The sequence below is a fragment of the Silurus meridionalis genome, chromosome 21 (genome assembly GCF_014805685.1).
Source record: "Silurus meridionalis isolate SWU-2019-XX chromosome 21, ASM1480568v1, whole genome shotgun sequence".
NCBI lineage: Eukaryota > Metazoa > Chordata > Actinopteri > Siluriformes > Siluridae > Silurus > Silurus meridionalis.
Window position 1 is genome coordinate 12,089 of NC_060904.1, and position 12,374 is coordinate 24,462.

General features: G+C 38.4%; 1 protein-coding gene across 1 annotated transcript; it reads right to left on the reverse strand.

The window, feature by feature from the left end:
* Positions 1-95: 95 nt before the first annotated feature.
* On the reverse strand, positions 96-11,256 carry vipr2 (vasoactive intestinal peptide receptor 2; the record flags this gene model as incomplete). The annotated part of the gene is made up of 5 exons (XM_046833607.1): positions 11,040-11,256; positions 9,686-9,782; positions 8,469-8,576; positions 4,699-4,790; positions 96-231 (listed from the first exon to the last, which is right to left on the reverse strand). Coding segments are annotated over exons 1-5 (484 nt in total), but the record flags the coding sequence as incomplete, so codon positions are not given.
* Positions 11,257-12,374: the final 1,118 nt, after the last annotated feature.

The window sequence follows — 12,374 nt, forward strand, 5'->3', positions numbered from 1 at the left end:
CAGAAAGAAAAGCCCAGTGTTTAGACTCCGTGTAAAAAACCCTAAATCATGGTCTGTTCAAAAATACAGCCAAATATTGCTTGTTAAACTATTACCTCTGCCAGAGCAGAGTGTGTGTGTGTGTAAACACCTGAAAAGACATAGGATGGCACTGCCAGTGAGAAGAGCGATGAGAGAAAGACTATGCCCCAGTGTGTACAGTGTCTTCACCACCATGTAAAACACCTGCTGCTTAAACAATTTAAAAAGTAGAGAGTAATTTTTTATGTTAATTCCTTTAAGATCACAGTAAAGTAAATCACAGTCAAGAGACAGATTCAAGAAAACATTTTGCAAATGTTAGTTTATCAGAGAAGAACATAGAGAGCAAAGGCTGAGCCTGAGGCTTCAGTGAGAGATGAGAGTACTGAGCCTCCTCTATAAACAACATTCTTTATACCTTACACAAAACTTGGCACATTCTCTCTCTCTCTCTCATACTCATACACACACACACACACACACACACACACAAGCTTAAACACACATACATTCACACATAATCACATATTTTTTCACAAACACACATTCACAGTCACATGGCCACACCGAATCAGAATCATTCTTTAATTGCTATGTCTGTCTGTCTATGTGTATATGTGTGTGTTTATGCTGATAGATATTTATTAATTAAAGTAATTGTGAAATGTGATTTTACATTTAATAAAACTGAGTTACAGACACTGTTTCAAATATAAATAATATAAAGCAACATCACATTTAAACAAATACCCAGCAAAAACTTGATCATCACATTTATTCAGAAGAAACATGGACAAGATTCACTGTGCAGACCTGAAGATTAACTGTGTTATGGTGAGACAGGAACCAGTCTCTTTGCTGAAGGCAGGACAGGTACAGAAATAAAGCCATGCACTTACATGTTGGCAGAGAAAAATCAAGAACCTTCTATGGAATGTGTTTTTGGGGAATGCCCATGGAAAGTATCTGTGGAGTCTCATGGAGGGTGACATAAATATAGCACTAGATCCTGTGAAAGGTCAACAGCAAAATTGTGTGAAGGCACAGAGCATAAGACATGAAAGGTAATTCAGGTCTCCATCCACGGATGTTTGATCTCCTCTCAAGAGACATTTAGTTTAGTTATTAATGTGTAAAAGACAAATTGAGGAAAAAAAAAAAAGGAACATATTTTTATGATTTTCCAAGTGCAAAGAAACACCTATTACACTTTCAATGTAACCCAAAATCTCTTACTTTAAAAATTAAGAATTTACTGTAATACATAGAATCCCAAAAATAAAAAAAGCCACATATACGTGTGTGTGTGTGTGTGTGTGTGTGTGTGTGTGTGTGTGTGTGTGTGTGTGTGTGTGTGTAAGAAAAATGCTGTACAGTAAGAATGCTTTCAGAATTAGAAGTGTTAATAATTAATTATTTCACTTAACAAAATAGAAAGTAAATGAACAGAAGAGAAATCCAAATCAAATCAATATTTGGTATGACCATTCTTCGCCTGCAAAAGTCAATCCTTATAGGTACACTTGCACAAATTCTTTAAAAGAACTCAGGTTGGTTGTTACACAAATCTTGAAAAACTAACCACAGATCTTTAGTGAATGTAGCCCCTCAAATCATTCTGTCTCTTAATGTAATCCCAGACAGACTCAATGATGTTTAGCTCAGGACCCTGTAGGGGCCAAAAGTATTGCTTCCAGGGTTAGCTTCTCTACACTGAAGATAGTTCCTAATAATGTTGGCTGTGTGTTTTTGGTTTTTCCTGCTGCAAAATGAATTCAGGGTCAATCAGACAGTGGTATTCTGATTGTATTGCATGATGGACAAGTATCTGCCTGTATTTATCATCTTTGAGGATTCCATTAATCCTGACCAATTTTCCAACTCCATTTGCAGACATGCTCCCCAAACCAATGGCAATTATTTCTGATTTTGACTCATTAGTCAAGAGCACCTGCTGCTATTTTTCTGCCCCGAATTCCTATGTTTTTGTGCATGCAGTAGTTGAGCTTCTTAGCCTCGTTTCCATGTTGAAGATTTGGCCTTTTGGCTGCATTAATGAAGACTACTTCTGTTCAGACTTCTCCTGACAGTCGATGGGTTTATTTGTTGATGACCCCACACACCCCTCACACACACTTCTTACTCTCCTACCATTTAGAAGAATTCAAGCCTCACATCCAGACTGTGCACAACAGCAAGGAATTTACCTGGAACTGAAGCTCACACATACACACAATCTCAACTGTGTGTTACTAAATTGTTACAAATCCAAACTCAAACAATCCCTCACTCATTTTGATTCACACATACATGTCTTCAGCACCACTCATTTTATATTATTATTTATTATAACTATATAACTGTTTACAATCTACTTGCTGCTGTTGCGGTTTTGCACAGCCTTTTATTTACATTTTGTGTTTATTTACAAATACACTTTTGTTTATAGGTCTCTCTTTTGCACATTGTACTGTATAACACATTATACAGTAGGTTTACTGGTGCCGCTATTATGTGTTTTGTGTATTTGTCCCACACTGTTTTGTGAGTTTTGTCTGCAACGTTTGCACTCAATTGCACATGATGCATTTTATGTGGCAAGAACACTTATTTTGGTCCTTAACTCTGTGTTCTGTAGCTCTATGTTGTGTGATGTAGCTCTGTGTTGTTTAATGTAGCACCAGGATTCTGGAGAAACATCTAATTTCACTGTCTACAGCAGGGGTGGCCAACCCGCGGCTCGCGAGCCGCATGCGGCTCTTTGGCTGGTTTCATGCGGCTCTTACGTTCATATCGAATTTTGTGTGTTTGATTTTTAATGTGCGTGTTCGCTTCGCTTGAGTTCAATACGGTATTTTAAGACTTAAATGAGCTTGCCCCTACTGGAAAACTTTGCGGTATATCTGACCCTGGCATGAGGCCAATCATAAATTACAGAGATGCACCGAGAATTTTCGGAAATACCTAAATCACTGAAACAACACGGCAGAAACACAATTGTAATGACGCAATAAAAAAGCGCAGCAGCACACGGTTATCTGGATAAGAGCAACATGTCTGCGGTGTGTGGAGAGCGATGTGCAGAACATGCAATGCTGAAATTTCAAGAGGGGGAGGGGGGGGGTGTATCTGCAAAGAGTTTCCCCAAGTCGGGTTTAATTTATCACCTGAAATACAAACATCCCGATTGCCTTCTAAATATGAGAAGAACGCGGCGCAGAAAAGTAAAGTCAATCCGAGCATGCGCACTCCGTCTGTAGAGGACGTTTTTGAAAAGGCAGGAAAGTTTTCCAGTGATGGTGCCGAGGCAAAAGGCATAACACAAAAAATTATGGATTTCATTGCCGTTTGAATTTAATTTTCATTTCGGTGCATCCCTAAAATATTATCGTTGGTGTGGCCCTCTGACACAATTCAGGTTTCTCATGTGGCCCCTTGTAAACATTAATTGCCCCCCCCTGCAGTATATTCATCTCACGCATGCGCATTTGACGAAAATACCGTATTAAACTCAAGCGAAGTGAACACGCACATAAAAAAAACACCAAGTCTGTGTATTCTACCCTGAAACACGTGAAATCAAAGCATCGATCTGTTCTGACTGACACACATGTGAAAGATTTGCTTCGAGTGGCAACAACGGAATACGAGGCAGATATGAAGGAGATTGTTCAAGGCAAGGAACGACAAAAGTCCCACTAAGTAACATGCAGAGTAAAGGAAAAACGCTATTGTAAATTATTATATTTTTGTTTGTGGACTTGGTTTAACAGAGTTTGTGTGTGAGACACAATGTTCATTGTTGAAAATGACTGTCCTGTGGTCTCAGAACTGTAGGAGTCAATTTCTGTCATTATGTTGGTGTGTGACATTTACAATAAATCTGGCTGAGCAGAGGTGTGTGTATGTGTGTGTGTGTGTGTGTGTGTGTGTGTGTGTGTGTGTGTGTAAGAGGAAGGGATGGGTGATGTTCATGTGTGCCCATGTGTATGATGTGGCTCTTTGCGGTAACACGGTCAAAAATGTGGCTCTCGGTCTCTGACTGGTTGGCCACCCCTGGTCTACAGCATCAGCTATATATGATTAAAATAACAAAAAAAGCTTCTTGACTTGACTTGTACCTGGGTCCAAATGGTTTCTGCCAGGTCTTTGCTGATGGCACTGCTGGACATTTTTGGATGTTGAAGGGAAGAAAGCATGATGTTTTTTTCATCAGCTACATTAAGGTTCCTTGGCTGAACACTGCATCTACACTTCTCAACATCGCCTGGTTCTTCGTGCTTCTTTAAAATTAAGAGGAGCACATCTTGTGACTCCTGAAAAACACATCTTGAAACCCCAGTCTGTTTTGAAAACTTTGGCTGGGAAAGTTTGTATTTTCCTCATTCAGTTTGAAGCTCCTCCACAGCTGTTTCTGTTTCACTTAATGACTTCATATGAAAATAATCACCTGTTTGGTAGAATTGGTTAATCATACACCTGACTCTGATCCTACAATATCCATAACCTTTTGAATTCATGCTGATTTGAAGCCAAAGGGTAGTCATACCAAATATTGCTTTGATTTTCATTTGTTAATTCACTTTTCACAATACACAATTAAAAATATATGTCATTTTTTTCCATTGCACAAATGTCTGTCTTGGTATTTTTCTCCTTTGTGTACACTATTCTCACCTTGTTTGGTTTGGTTTCAGAAAAACATACACTGTTGATACTGGGATATAAGTCTGACCAGCCATTAGTTGTGCAGTTTCTGCTAATGTTCCCTGAAAAGTAAACAAGCAGTACATTTGTGTAAAAACATGACAGAATAAAAAAGTATTTAAAGTAAACCCCTGAAGAACACAAACCATGTAGTCGAATTAAAGTAGAGATACACTATATAAAATCCACCCCTGAGTAATAATGGTATACACACACACACACACACACACACACACACACACACACACACACACACACACACACACACATACATACACACAAGCAGTACATTTGTGTAAAAACATGACAGAATAAAAAAGTATTTAAAGTAAACCCCTAACCCTAACCCTAACCCTAGGGTTAATATATATATTAACCCCTCACATTTTAGCAACCATTTTAGCAAGGGACATACTATAGAAATGAAACTTGGATATATTTTAAAGTAGTCAATGTGCAGCTTGTACACATCCTTTCTGAGCCTCATCTTGGCTTCTGGGAGTGTGCAGATAGATCCTGCCTGGATACGGGCTGGCAAGGAGTGGCAGAGACATGCAAGCAACTACAGAAATTCCTATGTATCGTTAATTTTTACCGAAAGTTCATCCAGGGTTTTAGTTCCATCGCAGCTCCCCTGCTTCGACTCACCTCCGCCATTTTACTGGAACTCAGAGGCCGAACTGGCCTTTCAGAGATCCTATTCACCTCTGCTTCTATCCTTACCCTGCCTGACCCGTCTCAGCAAATCGTAGAAGTTGATGCCTCGGACAAAGGAGTGTGCCGTCCTGACCCAAAGAGGAGTCAAGGACAACCATCTCCATTGATGTGCTTTCTTCTCGCGCCATCTTACCCCCGCCGAGCAGTACTGCTCTATCAGGGACTGAAAGCTTCTGGTTTAAAGAGTGGCACCATTAGTTGGAGGGCGCAGAGCACCCCTTCTTTGTGTGGACTGACCACCACAATCTAGAGTTAGAGGTAGAGAAGGTAGGGAAATTCCTCAGCCATATTCTTCCACCATCCGTCTTGGTCTTTGTCTGGACATTGAACGCATGGTGCACAGAGCCACTTCTGTACAGCCCACCCCGGACGGCTGCCCTGAGGGGAGACTTTATGTTCCTTACTGGCTTTTCTGCCACCCGGCACTCCTCAAACTTTGTCCCTTTTGCAGCAATGCTTTTAGTGGCCCACTCTCAAGGAAGATGTTAAGCATTTTGTGGCTGCCTGCTTTACTTGCGCCTAGCACAAGACCCCTAGAGCTGCCCCTGTGGGCCTCCTCTGCCTGCTTCCAGGTTCTCAGTGACCATGGTCCCACATTGCCCTGGATTTTGTAACCAGCTTAACCCCTCGGCTGACCACACTTCCATACTTTGTAATAGACCGGTTTTCCAAGATGCCCCACTTCATACCTCTCCCCAAACTTTCCTCTGCCAAAGAAACTACAGCACATCTTTTAGCTCCATGGCCTCCCCAGTAATATTGTGTTGAATCGGGGCCCACAATTCATCGCCAACTTCTGGAAAGAGTTCTGTCACCTCTTGGGCATCTTTGCTATCCTATATTCTGGCTTTCACCCTCAGACGAATGGACAGATTCAAAGGCTCAAGCGATGTTCGGAGACGGCCCTCAGCATCTTTTGTGCTGATGACAACGCGCTCTTGGTCATCACAATTGATATGGGCTGAATATGCCCAAAACACTCTCCTTTCCGGAGCCAGGGTTAGGGTTAGGGTTAACCCTAACCCTAACCCTAACCCTGTTGTGATTCACCCCACCTTCCATGTCTCACACCTCAAACTGGTCCAAAGTTGCTCCCTGTAACTCAGATTTATGGTGTTATCGAACTTCTTATAGCCGAAGTCATCTTTGTGGAGAGCAACAATTCTAATTCTCGAATCTATAGAGAGTTCTTTGCCATGAGGTGCCATGTTGAACATCCAGTGGTCAGTATGAGAGAATTTCAAATTTTAACTGTCAAGCAGACAAAAACATGAACATTACGAATAGGACGTGGCTTTTCATGGTTACACCACATACAGCAGTTATCACTTATGGTGTACTTACTTTTGTTGCCAGTGATTTAGACTAATGACTGTATGTTGAGTTATTTTTAGAGGACAGAAAATTTGTATTGTTATACAAGCTGTGGATGTGTTTGTGAATCGTTATTACAATAATAATGTAAGTAGTGCATTTTTTATGCATGTTGTATGTGTGTACTGTACATTCAGCAAATACATTCCTTATACGTTTTCCATTGAAAAACATGAAAATCGCTGCTTGAGGCTTAGAGCTTTAGAATGATGTATAGTTAGTCATGGTTACTCTTTTTCCTTTTCATTTAATCTATTGCTAATCATTAACACCTCCGAACAATGGGATATCGGTCACACGGACGCAGCGCTGAAGGCTAAGAGGTTAACCAGGGCCTGGAATACCGCTGGAACACTCCAGTCAGAATGGCATGACCAAATATTTATAATGGCCTGCAGTGACATTAACTTTCATACAACAATAGGGAGACTTAATAATCCATATGCTTCTCTTTCTGTCACCCTCTCTCTCTCTCTCTCTCTCTCTCTCTCTCTCTCTCTCTCTCTCGGTCGAGATAAACATGCTCTTGAGGTTCCAGTGATCACTGTTCCTGCTTCTCTCCCCTCCATGGATCTTCCCACTTCGTCCTGGTCTGCCTCTGTATAGTGTTCTTTTCAAATGGAGGCGACTCTGTGCAGCTGGAGGTGTTTCTCATCAACGCCTTGGGTGGTTCCATGAAATTCCGGAGTAAGAACAGGAGCTTTGAGGATGGATTGGACTGTAGTTAATATCAGCAGTCTGCTACACTGACTCAGGACTACAGTTTGCTCTGATCTCCATCACTGCACCTCAACATCATTTATCTGTAATAAATGGACATTTGGTGTTACCCAGATGAGGATGAGGTTCCCTCTTCCGCCGACTTGCTCATGAGGGACAAACTTACACTTATAAAGAACATCTTAATTTTTATCTCCACATTATCTGTGTAAAGCTGCTCTGAGACGATGTTCATTGTTAAAAGCGCAATACAAATAAACATGAATTAAACTGAATTGAAATGAATTGAATTGAATTGAATTGAATTGAATTTAATTTAATTTAATTTAATTGACAGAGACAACTAAACTCTGTTGACTGCTGGCAAGAGCAAGGCATGAGAAGCGTACATCCAGGCAGCATCCCAACATATTGTATAAAAATTTAAACGATGCACAAAAATGTAAATATATTTAAGATTTTTTCGTATTGCTATTGTCATCCTAAGATCAAATAATTGTCAAATAAAAGTCAAACCATAGTAACTCTGGGACTACCTGTAATTTTACCTGTAATTAGACTGATCTCAGTAGAAACCCTAAACCAGCCAGATAATATGGCACACATCTCGCAATGAGTATAAAATAAACTAAACATTGTGTCCATAATTGAACACACATCAATGTTACATCTGTTTAATTCAGAGTGTGTCCACTTTGAAATAGTTACACACTCATGCAAACACATGTCTCTCTCACTCACACACACACACACAAACACACACACACACACACACACACACACAACAGTGTCAGCATGTGAGGAAAAAAAAGCATAAATTATTATTATGGCCTCTGAGACAGAAACTCTCCAATTGTTACCATACCTCTTTCCTTACAGACTGTTGTGATTTCTGATATCTACAGAACCCATAGTGCAGGAATAATTACCATCTTGACCAAAGAGGTTTTTCAGAGCCTCTGGACATGGATTAGTGACCACTTCACCAACCTCTGCATGGTGCCAACAGGAAAAGTTGTCCCACATGCCAGGGCAACCTGTGGACAGAAAAACACATTAAACAAACAAAAATTAAACACGTTTTAAACACATAACATTAAAACTACAGGGATATACAACATTAAGATCTACAGGGCACAGAAATGAGTTCAGTTAATGTCTGAGGCCTATTATGGTGAGAGGGAAAAATTCTGCAGATGTTTAAACAGAACCTTTTTTTTTTACTTTTCAGATGGAAAACTGAAAAGTAAACTTTAACTCAGTTAAATTTACTGTATTTTATTTTTTCTTCACTCAAAAGTCTAACAATTAACCTATAATTACATCATTTTTGATGAAGACCAGGAGCTCTTTTGTTTGTAGAGATACACAAGGATTTGTTTATTTAATAAAAAGTCAAAACTCTCCTGCACTTTTAACTGCATTTGGATTAAAATTTGGTTATTATTGTGGATATGGAAATCCCTAATGAGCAAGTCAGTAGTGACTGTAGCAAGGAAAAGTTTCCCAGAAGTTCCCACAACATCTGACACATTACAAACTAAATCATTAAAGTTAACGGAAATTCTATGGATTCAGGAGTATAGTGAAAGAAACATCTGTAATCTAAAATAATCTACAGTTTAATTTCATTTATTAAAATAAGAATTATTTACAAAATTTACAAGGTTCAAGTAATAGAACACAATACTAAATCATCACAGTTTCATAGCTTCAACACATCAAAAATTACAAAAATAAAAGAGAAGAAGAAACACATTTCTGTAAACAGTTTTTACAGAATCTATTCATCTAATATATTAATTAATCCTAATTTATTCATCTATGAAACTATAAAAGTCATTAATAATTGTAACGTTCTGGGTAAAATAATATATAAATATGGAATATAAATGACCTTTTTTTGTAGTGCGAAGGTACTAAAGACACAGAGAGAAACCTAATGGTGATAAATATCTAAATGGCTTCTACAGTGAGAAAGTGAGAAAGTGATGCACCCCTAAAACTAGATCCTGCTGTTAAAATATGATACCTAAAAGATGATTTATTAAAAAATTAATATAAAATCTGTTTAAACACATTTACATTCAACAGTTTATCAGCAATTTATTTTAACAATCATCTGTCAGATTCTGCGACTTCATACCTTCGATCTCTAGACTTTTCTTCAACTTGGACAGACATTTTCTCTCTGCTGACTGCAGCTCAAACCAGAAGTGGCAGCTCGGATGTCTTCCGCTAACCTTTACACATAAAAAGCCAAATTATCAGTAAGGTTTCTTTGCTGTTCCACCTCTCAGCCCCTCCACATTAATGTGAACTCAGGATAAACTTTTAAACAGTTGTGACTGTGATACTTAATTATTCCAAAGAATGAATAAAGTTCAGAGTCGAGAATCATGTGCTGATGATAAGCATAAAGAAATCAAAATGACGGAGTGACAGGTTCGTCAGATTCCAGCTATAAACATTATTGTGGCCATGATCCACTGACAGTTCTACTAAATATGTAGATATCATAATACATTTAATACTGTTCAGTACATTCATCAGTGTGCATCCAAATACTACACCATCTCCTGCTGGCTCATGTAAGATTGATAAACTTTACAAATAAAGAAAAGAACTTTTATTTCTCATAAAATGCATCTCATTACAAATACATTTTTGTACATTTTAATACATTTTGAAACTTTCTTACGATTGCACCCTGAAATTCATTAGTGGTATTCTGTACTTTATTCATTTTACTTTTAAAGGTAATTAAAGCAGATGAACAGCTAAACCACACTGTTTTATACTAATCCTTTTGAAAATGTGGAATTCACACAATATTCCTTCATCTTACCTGCATGCTTTATTGTAAAATACACTCTAATCCCTCCTGTTTAAATACAGCAAAGTAATTTTTCTCAAGTATTATGAAGCCTTTCAAAATAAAATTTTTCAAATAATGGCAATGTCGTATGGCAACAATATAGTGTATATTCAGTATGTATGATGTAAGAAAATAATTAATTAAGTCTAAGTTACATTCCATTAAAATATTGAAACTGATTGTGTTGTATCTAAGATGCCAACAATGACGTGTGTGTGTACATTTATGAAAACAATTTTATTTCAAAAAGTAAAAACTGTCTGATATTACTCATGTTTATCTGAAGATCAGATCAGTCGACTGGTTTCATTCATATAGTTAAAACAATATAGAAAAATAAAAAGATAATCCAGAGTAAATGTAAAATTTATAAACTGCAATGATCTTTTAACGTTTAATGTAATTATTTATTAACAATCAGAGATTTGAAAAATTGTGTAATACAATAAAACTCTTGAAACAATAATCCAGCCCTTAAACCTCTCTGCTCCAGAGGACTGTATCATAACCGGCCCTGACCTCTGACAACTTCTCAACAAGCAGACCTGTGTGAAGAGCTGTAATATATATGGCCAATAATCTCTATTCCATTCTAAAAGTATGAAATGAAGGAGAAACTTACGCAGGCAGCCATGCAGACCAGCAGAAGACAGAAACACTGCAGGTGGAACATTTCTTTCCTCCGAAATGTCAGAATAAAACCTCTTCAAATTTACACAGATTCCTGAAATAAGATGTTTAAAATAAAATGCTGAAAACTCAAATAATATAATCATAAATTTAGAATTGCTGTGTGGCTGAGCAGTGGATAGAGGAAAGAGTGAGAGATAGAGAAGAAAAAAGGGGTATGACCAGAGTAAAGAGCTGTAACTCCTACAGTTCTCTCTCTCTCTTTCTCTCTCTTTCTCTCATTCTTTCTCTCTCTATAAACTCACCCGCAACAGTGACACATCCTGCATGTCACAAATACATTTATTACACACTCCTTTCACCTTTATACTGTTTTATCTGTAACTTTTACACTGCACTGTGTCACTTTAATTTATGTGCAGAAGCTCACAATTATTGCCGTTTTCACCTGTGTGAAATATTCTGATATATTTAGATGAAAAAACTCAAAACTCATATTCAAAAAGAAAAAATAAACAGGGCAATGCAGGCAGAGATCCAAAAAATGCATAAGCCAGCAAACTGAGCAATGTCGGGCAGAGCAAAAACTAAATCCAGAATCAAACCAAAGTCCAAACCAGGTAAAGAGAGGCAGAGCAGAACAGAGATAAGTAACAGGTACAGGATCAGAATCGGAATCAGGAACCAGAACAGTCAGAGTGGCAGGAATAATCTCAGGGGCTAGGGAATTATCTGGCAGCGAATAAATGTCCTTAAATAACCGGGGGCCCGGGAAAAACAGCAAGATGGCCGCCGACCCGGAAACATGCGACGCGAAACCGGAAGAGAGTGTCACGGAGAGCCTGGAAGATCCTGACGGTAACAGTGAAACTGACCGTCTATCTGCGAAATCTTCATGATCATGGCCTTTACTTATATTACCAGATAAAGAGCCAGAAGTGACACAGTAAAATCTGGATGCTTTCACAAACACCTCCTTCTGAACACCTCCTTCTAAACACCCCCTCCCCATGAACACCTCCTCCTGAAGTGAACACGTCCTGCTCCTGAACACCTGATCCAGAACACCTCCTAAACTCAACACGTCCTGCTCTTCTAAATGGTTCCTCCACATTGTCTTCCTTAACATCTTTTCCTGAACATCTCCTTAATGTGATGCTTATTTTCCTCCTTAATGTATATGTATATAAAATGTAATAATTAAATATATATGTTTAAGTTCAGTGAGCTAAAATCTAAACTGCTACTTTGTTTACTGCTGATGCTGTGAAAATTCTCACCTCATTCTTACCTGTAAATCAAGGTTCATGTTCATTCATCTTACAGT